A 21,341-nucleotide genomic window follows, 5' to 3' on the forward strand; every position below is an offset into this window, starting at 1 on the left:
TTTTGTTACTTTCCAGTTCCTCAAGTTTCATTAATTAATCTTAAACACACCACATTTAGTGAGGCTTTTAATATTCTGCTTATAAGAATTAAGCATGCAGAAGCCTAACCTCTAATTTATAACCCAGCAGGAGTCAGGAAAACATGAATGAAATCACTGAAACAGAATGTGTACAACAATGATTTACACTGCACTATCGCCAGAGAGATGTTTTCATCCAGTTTAGCTGAATTGTCACTGCTTATTCATGCATCACATAACAACTGTTACTCACTTGAATGCAGAAGCATTGTTCTGCTTAGCCGTTAAATCAGCAGGGAGGGCTCAGGGATAAGATCTGTCTGATTTATCCCTGTCTAAAATAAATTAAACCTTGGTCTGATTCAAGAGTACAGGAACTAGCATTTTCTCTGAGGTGGCAAGCTTTAATTGGGGAGGGGGGCAGTTTTCACTTGGAGTTGCTTTCAAATAAGAAATCCCACTCTACTAACTGTGAAATCTGAGGTGGAAAAATTGTGTGACTGGGCTGTACCATATCAGTTCCTTCATAGTTGAATCAAAGCTTTATTACATTCGATGGAGTGGAAGTAGAAACATGCCAAATGAAGCTTAATTAAAGCACAGGGGAAGGAGCTATAGGTTTCTAGTCTATATCAGAGATAAAATTATTACCAGCTCCCCTCAGTTACTCTCTCCCAGAAATGTGCCAAAGTTGTCTTAATGAAAAACAAGATTCCATTTATATGAATAATGCACTTTTAGTTAAGTCTGTTTTCTCAAAGTCCTATACACCAATCAAAGTTGAAGCACAGCTAAACAAGGACCAAAAGAAGGGTTTCTAAGGTTCCAGAGAGCAGTAGCAACCCCGGGAAGCTATGAGCCTTGGGCAGTAAAAGAAGAAGTGGAATCCTTAAGTTTGTTTGGCCAAGTTCTGGGGAGATTGCTCCAAACCAGTAACCTACAGCTTATTCTTATTTTTAATATAATCGTCAGTAACTCTGTCCCAGACTGTGTTTTCTTGCTTTTTTCTGGTTTTTACAGTGTTCATTCCAAAAAATCAGTGTTAAATGTGGGAAGGAACTGATCTCAAATCAAGACAAGTTCACCTACCACTTTTTAAAATGAAGGCAGCTCTACAAGACGCTGTTAGTTACTCGCCTGCTGGATTTTGCTTACTGAACAAAACAATATCTGCTGGGCAAACTGATGTTACCAGTCCAAACCTTCATGTTGCAATGTGGTACATGCTACACTTAAACTAGCATACTCAGTAATCCAGAGACTACTGTTGATGCTACAACTATCCAGACCAGCATGTGTCTAAGGAAATAGCAACAAAGGAGGGATATGAATGGCTGTGACCCTGACACTCCCATCTAGAAAGGTGTGTGCTGAGCACAAAAGTAGCAAGATTTTGGGGTCATATAACAAAAGATTGATGTTGTAACTCCTTCCCAGAGACGATGCTGATTTACTGTGTGCCTTTTTTACTTTATGTAGTTGGGGAGGGGGCGCATGTTACAGTTGTTCTCCACAGGGAAGAGCTTGTATTGACAGTTTTCAACCCAGACTGGTCCTTTGACCAAAAAAAAAAAGGATAATAGAAATAGAGTGCTGTATAGATAACAAGACCATACTTGGTAAGGCGAACTAATTACACAGTTAGGTAAAGGTTAACTTTCTCAGCATAAGGGCAGCAGTATATAAAATGCAGGAAATAACCACAATGTAATGAGAATTTATTGCTATAACAAAGGGGATCTGGCCCTTTCAAAACTAAAACAAATAGTAATGTAAGGTTACTGAAAACATGACAGGAACATGGCATGCATGGTGGGAAGAATAATATGACAACTCCAGCAGTAAATGAATGATCTGTGTAATACCAGACTCACCCATTTTGTAAGATCTTGCTACAAGTACCTGAAAAGATGTATTTCTTTATATAGAAAATGTGTATGCTGCCTCTCTAGTCCTGTTTAAGGCAGATTACACAATAAAACAAAACCAAGCAGGCAATTAAAAACAAATCGTATCAATAAAGTTCCTCTTAAAGTTCCACAAGGGATGCAAGGCAGAGATGTCCCGCCAGGCCTTTGGTTGAGGCCAGCGACGGTTCCCTTACATCTGCCCGGCACCCTCCCCTCCCCTCCCCTCCCCTCCCCTCCCCTTTCCCTTATGAAAATCTGAATGCTAAAAATCTGTATGTGAAATCTGCCATCTTGTTAAAGTGCTTAAATACTTATGCTGAATGTTTTAATATGGAATTTTGTAGTTTTAACTGGTTTTAAGCAGGGAAGGGTGGTTAAGAAATCGAACTAAATAAATAAATAAGTAAAACAATTGAAGGCAATAAATAAATACCCCGATAAAAACAGCAGATAAAAGCAAGCCAGGGCATAAAAGCACATTAAACGAAGCAACCTGAGACCCTGCTTTGGGTGCCCCTGCTTTCTGTGATCAGGCAGGGTGTCAATTCGGGAGAAGGCCTTCTCAGTTGTGGTACCAAAATTTTAGAACTGTCTCCCTGGGGAGAGTCAACAATCTTCTTCTGTTGCTGTCTTCCACCAGCAGGTGAAGACTTTGTTTCGTCTGGCATTCTCTCAGGGATCCCTACTTCCTGCCCTGTTTTTGTCATTTTTAATATGTGTATTTTATTTTATTGTGTGTGTATTTTAACTTGGTTTTAATTGTTTGAATTATTTTTGTTTGGTTTTAATGGTTTTTAAGATGTCTTTTATTATTTATGTTTTTAATCTTTTAGCCACCTTGGGAGCCTTGATGAGGGCAGAAAGGCAGGGTATACATTTTGTAAATAAATAAATAAAACGGAGCAGTCTAAAATTATATTGACAAAACAGGACTCCAGTTAGAAGAAGACTATACAACAGTTTAAAAAGAAAGAACTCCTTTGTTAAAATAGAAAGGGTTTAGCCTGACACCTAAAATAAAGGAAAGTGGGTGCCCAGTGAGGCTTAAGGAGGAGGGCATTCGAAAGGCAAGGCACCACCACTGAAAAAGCCCTGTTTCTGCTTGCCATCCACCTCAGCTCTTCAGGTGAGGGCACAGAGAAAAGGGTTTGAAAAGAGGATTTTAGCTGGTGAGTGAACAATATGGGAGAAGGGAGTCCTTTCAGTACCCCAGCTCCAAGCCATGTAGGACCTTAAAACCAGCGATTTTAATTGTGCCTGTGAACATATCTTACCTTGAAAACTCTACGGGCTTGCCATAAGTCGGCTGCAACTTGATGGCAAAGAATTAAATATATATTCTGGGCCAACTGAATTTTCTGAATGTGATCAGAGCATGGATCGCCATGGTCAGATCCTGCTTTTGGAGGAAGGGCAGTAACTGGCATATCAGCTGAAACTGACCAATGGTGCTACATGCCATGGAGGAGACCTGCACATCAAACCTTAGGCCAAGGTCCAATAGCATCCCTAAGCTATGAACCTGTTCTTCAGGGAGAGTGCAGCCCTCTTGATAACAGATGACTCCCTATTCTTTGAGTGGCTTCATCATGAATTTAGTCAAGACACAGTAGATACATGAATCTAATTGGTAAAGTCCCAAGTTTGCACACGGTTTAGACAATCTATTGCAGAGAACCTTAGGCACAGCTGTAGATAAGCATTCAGGGAAAGTACTAAAGCACAGGATAAATCCCAGGGAAATGTATGCAGACCATCATTTAATGCTACTTGTATTTGGTTACTGTTTTAGGTTGATGGTGCAGAGGAATCCACTAGTCCAAATGAAAACAGAGCAACCAGTAAGTTCCAATCCATAGGTGTTCAAGTAGAGGAGGAGAAGTGGTAAGCAAATATTAATTTGATTAATTCTTACGTCCACTGGGGTGGATCCTAACCCCCCATCCTACCTGTCCACTGAGCACAGTTTGAAGCTTTTTCCACCTGAAGGAACCTTCCTCCAACTTAAGTGGTGCTTCAGTTGGAGGGAAATCCACTTAAGTTGGAGAAAGGCTCCTTACATTGGAGGAAGGCTCCTTGGAGAATAGTTAGATCCACCCCATCATCTGTATCAGTGGTTGGTATCTTGATTGGTGAAGGGAGGGCAATATATAACGGTGATGCTGAGGGGAGCAGTCTAAGACCTGCCTGTGCACTGCCCTCTACACACATCCAGTATTCTAATGTGGTTGCAGAAGGAGATGGATCAGGACCTTAATTTCAGATAGAAGTTTCATGTATGCATTTTTGCTGCAGTCAAGCAGTGAGGTCTTCTTGTGATTTAAAAAAAAAATAAACCACACAACAAATGTAGTGCAAGCCCAGTGTAGTCCCTCGCAAGCACAAGTGTTATTTCTTCTTTAAAAATGAGGCAGTATGACTATTGTTCTCATACCTTCTTTGAAAATGTATTTCTAATGCTCACAGGAATAAATTCAAGAAGTGTTGCTGCCTCTGGGTTCCTATAAAACTATTATTCTTACAAATACTTGTCAGAATTGTAACTGTGGATCATTTGGTGATAAATGCAAAAGAACTGCAGTTATTAAGCAGAAAGGTAAATTGTAACTCCTCATGAACTTCAGGAGAGGACTGATTGATGAAAACCTGCATCTGAACTGTCAGAAAAGGAGTTTATTGAGCACACAAAAGACTGATCATTGCTATTAATGTATTTCATGCATATTGTTAACGTAGGCTCCGGTCACATGGGAGGTTTTGGGCCGGAAGAGGGACGGATCGGGGGCGCAGCAAACGGGCGCGATCAAACCGCAACATCTGGGGAGCGGCGCGCATCCGTCGCCGATCCGTCCCTACAGCTCAGTAACGCGGAGCAAAAAAGAACCTAGTAAAGAGAAGGACTTACCTGAAATGTCGCAGCAAGCGTGGCCGTGGGATCGCCGGCGCGTCCATCGTCAGGAGCATGCGCAGCCGGCTGCCTCGGTCTCCCGTCAGTGACTTCCTCCCCAGCATCTGATCGTGCCGGGGAGCAACGGTGCGGCGGCTCAGGGGATCTCTGTGATCCCGCCGCCGCGTGTCTCTTTTGGTGCGGCGGAAAAAGCCACACTTTGGCAGTGCTTTTTACCGCCATGTGGCAGGGACCATAGCAGAGCAAATCTGAATCGGTGTCTCTTAAAGGAATTTACTTGTAAATGAGCTACATTTTCCTCATCTCAAAACACAAACAGGCAGATACAGTGCAAGGGACTGGGTTTTGTGGATCCCTCCCTGTTCACAAGTTACAGTCAGCTGCATGTCCAATCCATATACAAAATACACTTGATTTTTCTTTATATGTATAGGGTATAGAGTATAGGGTTGCCAGGTGTTACCTGGCTGCCGGCAGGGTGTGTGTGTGTCTTCTTCCTTGTGAGGAGAACTTCGGTGCATGTGCTTGGTTTGCGCACCGCGATGACACCACCCGGAAGTGACGTCATCACACAGGGCACGTTGTGGGCAGGGCCTCTATCGTTTGACATGGAACTTTGGGGATGGGGTTCCCCTGCCGGCCGGATACGGGCCGGCAGATCGGGGCCCCTAAAAGTGGGCAAACCCCCACCCTCCTCTGGGGGAATGGCAGCCCTAACTGAGTAATTCTCATACTACGTTCGACACTGGTACTACTGAACATGTGATTTAAACCCCCACATTTATCCAGGAACTGGTTCCCGGTTTCATTTGTGAAGTGAACACACGTTGGCTCTTTCTTGCAATAAGATATATTCACGCACATCTGGCATGGATGGATATTTGTACTCAATTTGATATTTATCAAAGAAGTAAATCTCTAAGATATCCTTACTGTTTCACTAAAGACATTTCAGTTTGAAAGGTGGGTAGTGAGGGGGCCAAGTGTACTTCCCTGCGGAGGTTGTTCCATAATTGTGGGATGCCACTGAGAAGACCCTCTCTTGTGTACCCTCCAGACATGCTTCTTTGATTGGTGGGACAATCAGGAGGGCCTCTCCCTGTGATCTTAATTCTCAGGCAGGAACATACGGGAAAGTATTTTCCACTCTGGTTAGTAGTGGCCAGGGGTCATTTCGTAGAAAAAGAGCTGCAGGATTTCATTAGCATACAGTATGCTAATGAGCTCCTAGGCTATTGGCATAATGCATCAGTAGCATATGCCATGCCCCCTGACATCACCGGAAGTGATGTCAGAAGGGGAAGCAAAAGGGGGGGGATCCAAACAGGAATTAGTCACCCTTCCCAATTCATGCTTATATTTTTTTTAAAGATCATTTTTTTACAATAATAAAAATAGGAGCTCAAGCATCAGATCTGAGACCCAAGTTCACCCGGACCCACACAGCCGTGAAGAGTACTGAGCAACCTTGTGCCAATCTCTCTTCCTGAGCCTAGCCTACCTCACAGGGCTCTTGTGAGGGTCATACAGAGAAGGGAGATAATCATGTACAATGCTTTAAGTATCTTGGAGGGCGGGTGGGATAAAATTTATCATAAAAACATACTAAATAAGTAAAATTAGAAATATGGTTATACTCAGAGCCTCACCCTGTTATTCCGGAATACAAGCAAATAATATGTACTGCTCCACAAATCCATCAGTACAAGTGCAAGAAATGCCTTTGCCTCTACAGAGGATCTGCCCATTAGCAGCCACTCATAACAATTTTTGCACAGATTTGTGTTTGTTTACGTGCAAAGTGGTGCACGTCAGTCTTGCACAGGGGAAGGATGTCTACGAGTACAGAATTAAGGGAAAGTGATAGTACTGAAGAAGTTCTGGTTCTGGATTAATTTGGAGCAAGGCAGCTGGCCTCCCAGGCTCATTTGCACTCTCGGATTTACATCCCACTCCTGCCTGGCCGGCAGCTTCTTCCTTCGGGCCTTGGGCGGCTTCCTCCCAGCCATCGCCAGGAAGTAGCTGCCTCTCAGCAGGGACATGTCAGGCAGTGCATCCTCGAAGAACAGCAGCGAGAGAAGCGAGCCGGCCTCAAAACCAGCGGCGGCGCCAAACTATCTCTAGTGCACGCTTCGCCTAGGAAACCCCGCCTCGCCCAGGGCAGCCTAGCGGGAAGTCCAGGACTGAGAAAGAGAGATAGAAAGAAAGCAAGAAAAACAGAAACACAAAATGGGGGGGAGAAAGAGACAGAGAGAGTAAGAGAGACACAGAGGAAAAGAGAGACAAAGAAAGACAAAGGCAGAAAGAGAGAGAAAGAGAGAAAAAAGACAAAATAAGAAAAGGAAGGTGGGGGGCTACGCTCACAAACGAGGGGAAGGGAAGTAAGTTGGGCTTGCATGAGGGCCGGCCTGCCCCAAGACGCAGGGGGTGCATGCGCACGCTTCGCTCGCCGGCCTGTTTTGGCCGGGCTGCTAATTGACGTCGGGGAGGTGCAGAGATTCACTTCAAGGAGAAAGAGCAGCAGCAGAAGGTGGCTGGAGCTGTCGGCGGGCATGAACCTTCACCGCTGACAGTGCCCTCACTTCTCGCAATTGCTCCAAGTTGCAATTGGCCTCTCTCTCCCTCTCCCTCCAGCCATTTGCCTTCGCGCCGGGAAGGGGCTGGGGCAGCGTCACCGGGAGACAGGTTTAAGGACATCCCTCAGCCCGTCTGAGGAAAGACGGCCAAAGACACGCGCGACACGCTCGCCCATTCACCAGCTCGCTCTGCACAAAGCCAAGCGTGTGGCTTCCTTGCCTGCCTCCCTCCCTCCCTCACTCCTCCTCCTCCTTCTTTTGGTTCTCTTTAGTGGACAAGAGAAGCGCCAGGATGAACCAGCCAGAGAGCGCCTAAGCTCCTTGGGGGCTCTCTAGTCCAGCTCCGTGCTCCGGCTGTCCCCATTCGGGATCCTTTGCTGACTCGAACGGTTGCGTTGTTCAGCCATAGAATACAATGGACTCTGGAGAGAAGGAGCTTGGGGGCAGGGCTGGGGGCGGGGCTTGCCACCACTGCCATTTGTGCTTGCTCCTGGGCTGCCAGAGCGGTGTTCCAGCGCATTCTGACCCCAAATGACCCCGGTAGCAGCTTTGCAAGGCTCATACGGAGGTCTCTGAAATTACTGATCTTATCCTTTAACTAGAGTTGCTAGGGATTGAACCTCAGACCTTCTGCATGCAAAATACCCATTCTACCACAGAGCAGCTGCTTTTCCTTAAAGGGTCAGTCACAGTGCAACCCCAACTGAATCTCCCTTGAAAGAATTTTATTTATTCAGTTTGCATCCTGCCTCTCAGACCTATGCAGCACTCAAGAAATCCCCAATGGATTTCACAAAATTACTGGCTTAATTCCATCATTTGTTTTTTACTGCTTCTCTCAGTCTAAGTTGCTATATAAAAAGACAACACTAAAACACAATCAAACCATCAATAAGAATAGTTACTACTACTACTACTACTACTACTACTACTACTACTAATAATAATAATAATAGCTCTAAACGATAAAGCCAGCACAATAGTTATATAAAGTCAGCAAAGCTAGGGAGCCAGAGGGGGAAGGGAATCCTACAGCTGAAACATAGGTACTTGGAAGTCAGTTTTAAGGTACGTGCTTAATTTGCCTACCATACAGTCCAGCCCTCACAAATGAGTCTCATTGATTCTGACAGAGGTGTGCTTGCAACTGAAGCTTTATGGTACAGTCCTGACATTGCAGCCTATGCCTCTTGTCTTCAATAAGTTTAGAAGAACGTATCTCTACTTAGGATTGCATTGTCAATAGAAGAACGTATCTCTACTTAGGATTGCATTGTCAATCTGTGCCCTTCTTGTCAGCCAACTAAGAACTAGGAGCGCTAATAAAGTTAGAATCAGGCCACTGACTAACGGAAGCAAGTCTTTTCTACTGCTAAGTAGTTTTGCTTCATGCGTAGCTGCAAAGAGTCTGCCTTTCAGTTACTTCAAATGAAGAACTGCAGATATCTCAGCAGCTTGCAGATCTGTCATCAGCTGAAGTTGCCCCAATAAAAAGTATCACGTTACCCATTTTGTCTTTCTAATTCTCTGGGATCAATCCAGCAACAGCCGTCTGTTGTGACCTGTAATGAAGCAGGCTGAAATCCTCACCAGCACCGTAGCAACTTACCATCTGTAAGTTCGGTTCCATTCAAAATGTGTTTGTTTCAGCCATAATCCAGAACGTTCATATAAATTTGTATATAATTTAAATATTAGGGCAACATGGTAGTCAGTATATAATTAGTACCATCAAAGCCATTTTAAAGTTGTTCAGCACCTGTTGCACAAAAGAAAATCTCCTTTCACTAAAAATGTAAACAAGGTTCTGAAAATGGACACAAAAGAAGCAGCAGAGAGATGAATTGGTGCAAATAAGCCTGCTGTTGCTGTTCAGAACAGACTCTGCATTGTGCTCAAGACAGGTTCAGCCAGTCTGTGGTTTCATGGTTTTGTGCACCTTAGGCCAGGTAACTGTCATAGCTCTCAGAGGCTGTAATTATTACACTTTGTGCCTTTAGGGCAAAAGTGAACACAAAAGCATGCCGGTTTAAAGTATAAGAAACAAGGAAACCCCAGGGGATTGAGGGTGTTACCTGAAGAACTGTTTCTGAAAGATTTATGAAACCCCTTCTTGTCCTAGACTGTGTAATGCTTTTGTATCTAGAACATAACTTGTGACCTGCCAGGCCAAATGCAGCCCATCAGCCATACTTTGTGGGTGCCAGAGACTTAATAAACCTTCTTTTGGCCAGGCAGAGAATATGTTGTGTAGTGGGTTCGACGCATTGAAGAATCAGGAAACAGCGTGATTATCAGCTCATAGTTTACTGGTACACAACAGAACAGAAAATACCAGCCAGATGGCCAACTATATACAGTCCCCGTGGACCACCCCCTGGTCCCATTGGTGGGTTTAAACTTCCCGCCAAAGTCCCTATTGGTGACCGCTTGAGGTTTCAGGATCCTAGTCCCTATTGTCTCTTGAGAGTCAAGCTCTGGTGAACGTCACTGTCGCCTAGTGGCGGTCAGCGGACATAAGAGAATACAAAAACGGAAGCATCACCAAGCACTTGGCCAGTCCCAATACATTGCTAATAGGCAGTATTTGACTCAGTGGGTCACCAGTTCTACAGGGCTGATCCACTTATAAACTGTTACTGCTCACTCTTAACCATCTGCCCTGCTGCGTGCAGAATTATAAAGCTGAGAAGCAAAATTCTAAGATATGAGAACCTGATCCCTTTTATTGGGCCAACTTCTGCACTTGTAGGACTCAGCTGCACAACTTGTGGCCCACTGAACAACAAGTGATGTATTTTGGCCTGTCTAGTGACTCCCATGGTTTAGCAATCTCAGGGAGGTAGCAAAATTAGCCCCAGACTCTAAGGATGTTTGTGGTTTGCCCCTCAGAAGTAGTCATGGGTGGACATTAGCAAGTGCTGTTGCATAAATACTATGGATATCAAAACAGTACCTATGAAGACATTTGTGGAACTCTTAGTCCTTTGAGGTTTTTAAGTCTGTGATGGTTTGAGATCTTCAGTTTTAACTTTCCACTGTGAGATCATGCTTCTTTTCAAGATATGTATGTTTACATGGGTCAGTGCCAAAAACAGTCCACCCAACAAAGTTGTACCACACCGCTGTCTTGACAAACATAAGGACACATAGAATTAGGTCACTCATCATTATATGTAATAATGTTGAACAAAGCCTGTCTTCTGAGACTAGCTTAGCCGAAAGACTTGGTAGGAGGGTGTGTTCCTGCAATTTTTGCCAAGTAATGCCTCTGGCATTGTATCATCCTCACCCCCTCCCCAAGAAAGAGGAATGTGGGGGTTTTTTTTCCATTTAGAGTTCAGAATACATAATACTATAATGCATATGTATGCTAAGAGAGAAGCACCTGAGAAGCACTGCCAGTTTGGTGCAGTGGTTAAGTGCACAGACTCTAATCTGGGAGAACCGGGTTTGATTCCCCACTCCTCCACTTGCACCTGGCTGGATGACCTTGGGCAAGTCATAGGTCTGATAAGAGCTGTTCTTGAAAAAGAGCACTTTCTGTCAAGAGCTCTCTCAGCCCCACCTACCTTACAGGGTGCTTGTTGTGGGGAGGGGAAGGGAAAGGAGTTTGTAAGCCGCTCTGAGACACCTTTGGGTAGTGATGGTCGGGGTATAAATTCAATCTCTTCTTCTTTTTTCCAACCTGGGCATTTGTGTCAGATCCTCTTATAGTGGGTTCACACACAGAGATGAATGAGGTTAGAATGACCTGAATGGCTTCAGACTGCAGAAGAAGGACTGTAACTCTGAAGTTTCCTTGTGATTACTCCACATACCGCAGTGACAAAGGTTTTACCCCCTTCTCTTTGCTCGCTCTGCTAGTTCACTATTTGTAGGGTGCTTTTGACACCAAGGGGAGCTGCGGTGGCTCAAGTGGTTAAGACGCTGAACTGCAGGCTGTGGAAGGTCAGTAATTCAACAGTTCGAGACCCGGGTGCCGCATGATGGAGTGAGCTCCCGTCTCTAGTTCCAGCTCCTGCCAACCTAGCAGTTCGAAAGCAAGAAATTGCAAGTAGATAAATAGGGACCACTTCGGTGGGAAGGTAACAGCGTTCCGTGCGCCTTGCTGTTTAGTCATGCCGGCCACATGACCACGGAAACGTCTTCGGACAGCGCTAGCTCTTCGGCTTTGAAACGGAGATGAGCACCGCAACCCTAGAGTCGGACTCGACTGGCTTTCGAGCAAGGGAACCTTTACCTTTGACACCGAGATTCCCAAGTGTGATTCTCCATCAGCAATGTGAAGCGGTTTGGTTCATTCTGCGATTGCTATCACCTCGTTCTCCTATGTATGTGATTCAGACCTGAGTCTCTGAGACACAGTTTGTGAAATTCAAGGGGACATTGAGAAACATCAAAGACCATCTTGTATAAAAGGCATTGAAGACTGTTATTGTTACAGAATCTCTAATATTTACTGACACAGCATACTGTGTATGGATCCCAGGACTGAGTGAAGGAGTGAGAAGAATGCAGGGGTCACAGACAAAAAAAGAAATCAGGAATACTCAAGAAGTATTGCAGAATGTCAGTGCCAGTGGAACTTGCATAACTGACTTCTGTGCTTCAAAACGTACCCTGTGTTTTTCAAAACATGCAGCAGCATGAAAAATATTTCAGTCTTTGCTGTTAAGCAAAGGAAGAACAAACCCTGAGTTTGTATATGCAATGGATGTTGGCTGTGCCCAAAACATCTTTGTTGCCAAATATTCTTTTTCTGATCATCTACTGACAGCCACCCCTTCTCCGCCCTGTGTCCTCATTTGTCTTGTTTGTAACTACGAAGATCCCAGATCCCCAGCCACTGTTCTTTTGCCCTGTAAGATGAGTCTTTGAAATCTGTCAAAACTCCTATTCCAACAACAACATGAGTCATGCACGAAATGACGTCAGGCTCTCATTTGGCCAGTGATCACCATATCATTTCACCAAATAATAAGCCTTGGGCTTCATTTGTGCTGATCCCTTTAGAGAAAGGGGGTAAAACCTTTCTCACTGCCTTCAGCAGCACAGAGAGGGGGAGAGAGAGAGAGAGAGAGAGACCTGACAGATGTCTCCCTAGCAGGTTCCTGTTCCCAGAAAAGGCCATGTTGTATACGCTCTACTTTCCTAAGCACTGTGAAGTTCCGAGGCCTGTTTTTCTTTGGATAAGATAACATCTTTGTGACATTTGTGTTATTTACAAGTAGACAGAGACACTTCTATGAGGTAGCACATCTGCTACCTCACATCAGATCACTAGAGAGAGAGATAAATAACCCAACACTCCACAGTGTTTCTCTTTTTAAGTAACTTGCATCTCTCTCTTCCTGCTGCTTTTTTTGTCTCTTCCAACTAAAATTTCTTTTCACACAAATTGATGTTTTCCCCTCAACTGGAGGGGTGACAACTTCTCTAAATACATGAGACCATCTCCTCATCATTAAAGGGGGGGGGTTGTCCTTTTGTCATGGGCCCTGACTCCCCCCCAGGTGTTTTGTTTTGTTTTTAGGGCAAACCTTAATTATTCATGTGTTCACAATAATCAGGCAGCCAACTCTGAACCAGTTTACAATTTCAAGCAAAATTGACAAAGGCCAACACATTTTTGCATGGCTACTTTCTTCTCCTCTTGATTGTCTTTTTTAATTAACGAAAAATAACTTTATTCCCCACTCTGGCCACTGTTAATCTTTCACACATGTAGACATCATGATTCCATTACAGAACAAACCTGTGTTCATATAATTCTGTTGTTATGCAGTTAAAATGGAGAAGACGAGAGATCTGATGCAGCCCTGAGTTCCTTAGAAGAAGTGTGGGATAAAAATGTGATGGAGATTCTGCCTTAGAATAATTTAGGCAGTTGAGGCAAAAGGAAAACATATAATGCTTCACATGTTACTCAGATTTATCCTGTGTCCTGTGTCCAGAACCAGGGAAGCCATAGAAAAAGTACACTAAATGTTCCAAACAGAATAATATGGCATTTCATCCAGGAACTCCAGACTTGTATCTGCTTGACATCTGAATAGATGCAGGCCCTCAAGAACTTTGGAAATAGAGGCTTTGCAAGATGGACTTCACTTCATTTGCTCACCTTGTTCCCCCATCTTTGGCTTATGTGCTTCTGACAGGGTGTCCAGACCTTTTAATCCTTCCTGGCCCAGCTGCAACAGTTTCACTTTGCCTTACCATGAAGTATGGAGTATTTCCCATGTGTATGGCTCTGCACCCTTGGGTACACATCTCAAAACCTTTATGGCCCAATTCAGGATATCCAACTAGCCATTTACCTTTCCATACCTGGTAGGTGGGCAAATGGTTTTTGCTATCCTGCCTATTTGTCTCCATAAAGGAAATTCATCTTCTCCTAACCTAAGATCTGAGAAGTTTTATTACTGCGTTCCCTAGGTAAGAATGTTTCTTTGAGTTAGGGCCTCCTGGAGTGTAAATCAAGTAGTCCTGTCTCTAGGATTGCCAACTCCTGGTTGGGAAATCCCTGGAGATTTGAATGGTGGATCCTGTGGAGGGTGGGATCTGGGTAGGGGAGGGACCTCAGCAGGGTGTAATACTATAGAGGCCAATCTACCAAAGCAGCCATTTTCTCCAAGGGAACTGATCTCTGTAGTTTGGAGATCAGTTGTAATTCCAGGAGATCTCCAGGCCCCAACTGGTATTTGGCAACCTTATCTGCATCTCTTTATCATAACACTTATGAGGAAAGGAGAAAGGTTTTATGAGGAAAGGAAAAAGGCTGACTTCCGGTTTATGGAGCAGCGATGGTGGACGTTCTCCCTGAACCGCGGGAGAGCGATCCGCACACCAGCGCCTTGGAGGGGTGCCACCTCAAGTGACACCCCCACGGAGCCTTTGTGATAGGCTCCAGGCCAGAGGGCTTTTGAGGGGTAGCCTCTTCGATGGCATAATGCTGGAGAATTGAGGCTCCCCTCCGCCCTGACGGTCCAGATGCTGTGTGGCCTCCGGGCACTAGCTGATTTGACCGGGACAAGCGCCAGAGATCGAGTGGAATGGCGTTTAAGTGAGCGAGGTCAGAGAAACTGACCGACAATGAACGTGAGTTCAGAATAAACCGGATTATTGTAAAAGCGGATCCCCCCCCCTTCAAAAGCGGACGCAAAGAGGGACACCTCTTATGCAAATGAACTGATAAACGATACGAAGGGGGAGAGGGGAGGAAACGAGTGTGTTTTGAGAGACTTACTTGATTACCGTCATCGTGGGGCGATTTTTCAAGCCGGGAAGAAATGTTAGATCCCTCGTTGAAGCACATCAGAAACACGTGGCAAAAAAAAAAAAGATTCACCTGCAGTTGTGTCTGATCACACAATGGCAGGCTGCCCCTGCAGCTCCCAGGGACTGTTTGATTGCGCAAATGCGGGTCAAATTCCTGCAGAGCAAATAGCTTTGCTTCCCCCACACGCACGTTATTTCGCACGTGTGACCACAACCTTAGTGTGTCAGATTCAGAGAGCTGGGAGATCAGGGGTTAATGCCTCGGTAAAGCACAGTTTGATTGACAGGCTGCTGTCTGTGTGCACCCCCTTCTCTCTGATTGGTCAGCACCAGCTGAGGAGAGTCGTGTCAGAGGGAGTCAGTCATCCTTTGGACTTTGGCTTGGCAGTTGCCAGTCAGGAGGAGTGTGTGTGTCTGAGGGAAACAGACAAGTCACTTGAGAAGTGAAGGGACACAACTCCTTGCCCTTACTGTGTACCAAAACATTTGAGGAAAAATTCAAAAACCAGAACTTAAAGTCTGCCCTAGCTGACTGCTGTTTATTCACAGTCTCCAGAACTGGGGTTTAGGTTTGACAGAAGGGACTGGACAGGAGGTTGGAAACTGCCAGTCTAGCCAAACAGAAAAGGATTATGGCTCCTGGAAAGAGGAGGATATTTCTTACCCAGTTGTTCAGAGGGTTCAACTCAGAAAGGACCCCTGGTTTGTGTGAAAAGGGAAACGGTCTTAGACTCCTCAAGAGTGAAAAAGGGAAAGTTACAATCCCACAAAGGAATTATTCAAATACAGGAAGAAAATACTAACTTCCAAGAAACTAAAATAGTTTTATGAAACTTTATTAAGACACATTGTTGCTGAAAGAAGTCTCCAAGATAAACAAACCTCTCACAGTTAAGAACTGAGTCTCTAAGAATATAAATTTCAATTATACTCTGTTGCCTGTTCAAAATATTATAATTTGTACAATCAACAACAGTTACCTCAACTTCTCGTCCCTGCCCTATTTCTGATTCAACTGTGCCTGTTCAATAAAATCAACATTTTGTTTTAACTTTACTTTGTGTCAAGTGCCATTTCCAAAGGGTTTTATAAAAGGGCTCCTGCTGAGTTACAATAAATCTCTGGCCTGGGCAAAAGCCAAATAACTTCTCTATAACAGGGTGGGACATACAGAAAGTAATAATTCTATAATTCAGATACGTTACTAAGAGGCTGCTCAACCAAAGTGGGGAATACTGTTTTCACAGAGAAGAAGTGGTGCATATATATATGAAAATAATATTTAATGCTGAATTCACTATCAGTATAACTGGATAAAACCTAGGTATTCTTACAAGGAACAACACTAATACAGAAAAATAAAGTCACAATAGTACAGAGAAGTAAAGTCCCAAAATTTCAATGTGTCTCACTCCTGTTGTATTATAATTTCACTAGGAAGAAATCCCATTGTAGACACAAGACAACGAGCGCTAGAAGGACAGAAAGACAGGAAGAATGAAAAAGAGTAAGGAAGCAAGGGGGGGTGAAGGAAAGTGGGTGAAAGAGGGAGGGAGAGAAGTCAAAGAGATGGGGCGGCCGGGTTGAAAAGAATGAAAATAGATAGATAGGGAGGGAGCAAGAGAAAGAGGGAGGGAGTGAGGGGAAGAATGCAAAGAGTTAGGGAGGGAGGGAGGGAAGGGGGGGCCCTGAGGTGGGGGGGCTGTGTAGGCTTTTCTCTGCCCGTCCGGCTTGATGGGTAAGGGGGGAAAGGCGGGGAGCCCTAAGGGGGGTGGGGACTGTGTAGGCCTTTCTCTGCCCATCCGGCTCACTGGGCAGGCAGGGAAAGGTGGCGCGGGGCCTGTGGAGGCTTTCCCGGTCTGTCCGGATTGCCTGGCGGGCAGGTAAAGGGGGCACGGAGCCTGTGGAGGCTTTCCCCGTCCGTCCGGTTCACCAGGCGGGCAGGGAAAGGCCGTGCAGGGCCTGTGGAGGTTTTCCCCATCTGTCCAGTGCTGGGCAGGCAGGGAAAGGGGGCGCGGGGCCTGTGGAAGCCTTTCCCTGTCCGTCCGGCTTGCCGGGCGGGCAGGGGAGGCGGTGCTCGACCTGTGGAGGCCTTTCCCCATCTGTCTAGCTCACCGAGCGGGCAGGAAGAGGGAGTGCGGGGCCTGTGGAGGCTTTTCCCCATCTGTCCGGCTCGCCGGGCGGGCGGGAGAAGGCGGCGTTTGGCCTGTGGAGGCTTTCCCTGTCCGTCCGGCTCGCCGGCCGGGCAGGGGAAGGCGGCATTCGGCCTGTGGAGGCCTTTCCCAATCCGTCTGGCTCGCATTCACATCATAACCTGCCTGCATATAATGCCCAACCATTGGTGAATTTTCAACAGCATTATTCAGTCTTGACTGGTGCTCCAGCACCCGAGTCCTAATTGCCCTGGTAGTCTTCCCTACATATTTAAGCCCACATGGACAGACAGAAAGGTAAATTATATTCTTTGTAGAACAGATTGCAGTAAAATTAAAATCGTACATAATCCCTGTGTCTCCATCAGTGTAACTGCTGCCTTCTACCATATACTGACAAGCCTTAACGATGTCTACACTTGGATTAGTTGCAGCTGTGCTGCCTTTAAAGAAATCAGATCTAACCAAAGCATTTCTCAGGTTTTTACCTCTGCGTAGACCTTTATATGGTGGCAATTGACAATCTGGAATATGGGAGACTATATGCCAATATCTAAAAATTGATCTTCTAATTTGAATTGAAATGCTGGAATGTTGAAAACCACATGTAATTCTTCCTGTAGATTTCCTATCTTTATATTTCAATAACTACTCCCTTGCTACATGGTCTACCCGGGCTCTAGCCTGTTTGAGCGTCCTGAAAGGGTAACCTCTTAGCATGAATTGCTTCTCAAGTAAATCTGCTTCAACAGCAAAATCTTGTGGAATGGATGAATTCCCTTTGGCCCATATGAATTGTCCATAGGGTAAATTATGGCATAATTTATGTGGATGGAAGGAAGTAAAATATAATAAAGAATTTCTGTCAGTTGCCTTATGGTATGGTCTGACCATAGCTTGCCCTGTTGTACAAATACAGTGGTGTCTAAAAAGTTAATAGACTGCTGACTATAGTGTATATCAGATTTTATGCTGTCATGTAATGTATTGAGCCACTGATGAAACTGGTTTAAGAATATGTTGCCCTGCACTAGTAAAAAGATATCATCAATATATCTCAGATATTTTTTAATGTTAGGGAAAAAAGGGAAAAAAGGGTTTTCAGATGCTAGGATGTATGTTTCTTCAAAGTGTTGCATAAAAAGATTAACAAGTGAGGGTGCAGCTGGATTTCCCATTGCAATACCACAATTTTGAACATAATTTTTTTGTTCAAAGCGAAAGTAATTATTTTCCAATATTAAATCCAAAATTTCAATCAAAAAAATAGGTGGGAACAGGGATATTATGTTGTTGCTCTAACACCTCTGCAATAACCTGTCTTATTTCTCCATGAAATATATTTGTATATAAAGCCCTTACATCAAGGGTCACGAGGTAGCAGCCTTCAGAAACCTGTCACAGAGAAGAAGAAGCAGGGGTCCATTATACCATCTTCACACAGTTCCCCTCCCTTGCTCTTATGATGTTGTCAGCTGTGTTGGAACCATTTTATTGAAAGTGCAGTATAGAAATATTTTAAAGAAATAAAATGAGGTGAAGTGAGTATATTGCCTATGTGGATTCCATCGTGTGCTTTCTGAAAGGGTGTCTGTGTCAGAGAAGGTCTTGTATACTGCCTCAGCCTGCTTTAGGCAGACAACCGGGGGTCATTTCCTGCAGGAGCGCACAGGAGCGAAGCTCCAGCAGTAAAGAGCCCAGGGGGTGGGCACATGCAACAAGTCCCACCCCCTGCTCCCAGCAGCCCTCAGTCAGAGCAAGAAGCAGCCAGGTAAGTTGCAGAGCTCCCCCCGGCCCCCCAGTCCAAAACAGTCCAGTGGCACAAAGCTTTAAGACCAAATTTTATTCAGGTACAAGCTCTCCCTCCTCTGCAAGGACAGATCTGCACGTTCCTCCCCCCGCCCCCAATACCTAGCAATCCAAAACAGTCCAATGGAGCCTGAGTGGTGGGTGTTGCCTTCTGACAAACTTCCGGTGATGTCAGGGGGTGTGGCATATGCAAATAAGTTATGCTAATGAGATCCTGCACACAACAAAAATGTGTTTTCAAGAAGATTCACGAGAAACCTCATTACAGTCCCACTTGAAAATAATCACATGGAACACCTGCTGAAATCAGTGGGGCAAATGAGCAGGGTTGCAAGATTATAGACATAAATTAATCTAAGAATCATACACCAAGAGTGCCAGCTGAAAATCTTTTGCAAATCTATGTTGACATTACAAGTTGCTTCAATAATGTTTCTTTAAAAGCACTTAATATTCCTAGTCCTGGCATTCTGGCAAGTCTGGGGGGGCATAAGGAATTTTATACACTTCTTGTTTTCATCCTTTTATCTCTGAAAGGTATCTGCCCATGAACATCTGTCTCTCTTGTCTAAGCTTTTTATTTTGCATCCTTCAGTTTCCGCAGGTTCACACGATCGAATAGTGTTACAACAGCCGTTCAAGCAGACATGGATTTCCATGAAAACTTTGAAATGTCCTTGGATCCTCAAGAAGATAATTCATATCCTGGGCAAATATCAAGACAGTATTCTCGAGATGCAAGCACTTCCACTGTTAGCATACAGGGCTCAGGAAACCATTATCATGCCTGTGCAGTGGATGATGACTTTGATGCAGATTTTGATCCTTCAATTTTACCTCCACCGGATCCCTGGATTGATTCTATAACTGAAGACCCAATTGAGGCTGTTCAAAGGTCAGTGTGTCATAGAGATGGACACTGGTTTCTGAAACTTCTTCAAGCAGAAAGGGAGCGTATGGAAGGTTGGTGCCAACAGATGGAGAGAGAAGAGCAAGAAAACATCCTGCCTGAAGAAAGTAAGTAATTCAAACAGTAGAGAATTTATGTAGTCATTTTTATCTGCCTAAGGGACACAGTAATCAGAAAGCTGAAACATCTGTAATCCCCACAAATTCCCTTGTCTGGTGCCAATTTTTGTGTGCAGTTTCTAATTTTGCATCATAATAAGTCCAGATGGGTAGCTGTGTTTGTTTGCTGTAGCAAAATTAAACAGGAGTCCAGTAGTATCTTAGAATAATATGAGTCAGAGGTCTCCTCTCTACTACTGTAGCTTGTTTGGCATAAAAAGAATAGTTCTCTGAGGATCCTATAGAGGAAACAAAGGGGTACACTTTAGAAAGGAATGGCAGTATCTGTGACATAATTTCATGTGCCACAAAATTAAAATCGACTTGTGAAAGATGTTAGGTAATCAGACTGAAATAGATTTTATATTTACTGTGATATCTTGCTGTGCAGCTTGAAAAGGCTCACTGATAATATCTTTGGGGATGTTACCACTGACTTTGGCCACAACCACACAGATTGTTTTTCCACTTTGGTTTCTAAACAAAGCACCAGGGATGGAGGGGAGCATCCACACAACTTTGTCCTCTGATGGTACACTTTCCAGGCACTCCCTGTTCTTGGTATATTCCTTCTGAAAGGATGTAGTCCAACTATACTAGCAAGCTTTCTGGAGGGTGCACAGTTTCAAAGGCGCTGTCTGTATAAGCACCGTTTTCCTTCTGTCAGCCCCTTGTTGCGACCATTTTCATAATTCTGCCTCTGGAGGTCTTTGTGAGACAATACACCTTCCTCTTTATATCTCACAGTGAGAAGGGCTACAGACCTGCTTTTAAAATGAAAGCTGCAAATTCAGAGGAGCTAGCAGATAGTGGCAGTTGATTGTTATAATGTTGTTGTTGGTTTTTTTTGGTAAACAAAGTTTTATTATTTTCCAGTCATAGGTATTCCACATTTATCCATTAAAACTTTTCTTTCAAGCATACATAAACAATTACTTACCCTATAACCCATACTCCATCCCCCCTCCTGTGGCTTCCCGCAATGCTTTCACCCCCTTCCCCTTACTTATATATATTTCATCAGTTACTAATATCATATTTCTAATCTCATTAAAAGATAACAACTTTTTGCTTAGTATTGTTCTAAACATAATAAAAAAATTTTTACATCCCAGTTCTTTTCCAGATAGTTCTTAAAGTCTTTCCATTCTTCAAAAAATTCTTCGTCTTCTTTGTTGTTCAATTTCTTAGTAATTTTATCCATTTCTGCCATGAACAGAACTTTATGTATCCAGTCTTCAATTTCTGGTACTTTTTCAAGTTTCCAATATTGCGCATATAGCATTCTTGCTGTCGTTATTAGGTACCAGAATAAGGTTCTTTTTTCCACATTGACTTCTTCCATTTTTAATCCCAAAAGCAGAATTTCCGGTGCTTTTTTAAAGGAGCATTGTAGTATCTTCTGCATTTCACTATGAATTTTTGTCCAAAAGCCCATAGCTTTTTCACAAGTCCACCACATATGGTAAAATGAGCCTTCATGTTTTTTACATTTCCAACATTTATTAGACATATTTTGATTCATATTTGCTATTTTTTTCGGGGTCATGTACCATCTATACATCATTTTATAACAGTTTTCTTTAACATTGGTACAGATCGATATTTTAATAGA

At 43.9% G+C, this 21,341-nt stretch overlaps 1 protein-coding gene across 1 annotated transcript in view; it reads left to right on the forward strand.

Moving 5' to 3' along the window:
• The window catches only part of DLGAP1 (discs large homolog associated protein 1), a 176,726-nt gene that overhangs the window by 126,372 nt on the left and 29,013 nt on the right, over positions 1–21,341 (forward strand). The window contains exons 6-7 of the mRNA XM_015420221.1: positions 3,724–3,815; positions 19,254–19,675. Of these exons, the coding sequence (XP_015275707.1) occupies positions 3,724–3,815; positions 19,254–19,675 (514 nt within the window). The remainder of the gene's footprint in view (positions 1–3,723; positions 3,816–19,253; positions 19,676–21,341) is intronic.

Source organism: Gekko japonicus, unplaced genomic scaffold (genome assembly GCF_001447785.1).
Source record: "Gekko japonicus isolate JY-2015 unplaced genomic scaffold, Gekko_japonicus_V1.1 scaffold209, whole genome shotgun sequence".
Lineage (NCBI taxonomy): Eukaryota > Metazoa > Chordata > Lepidosauria > Squamata > Gekkonidae > Gekko > Gekko japonicus.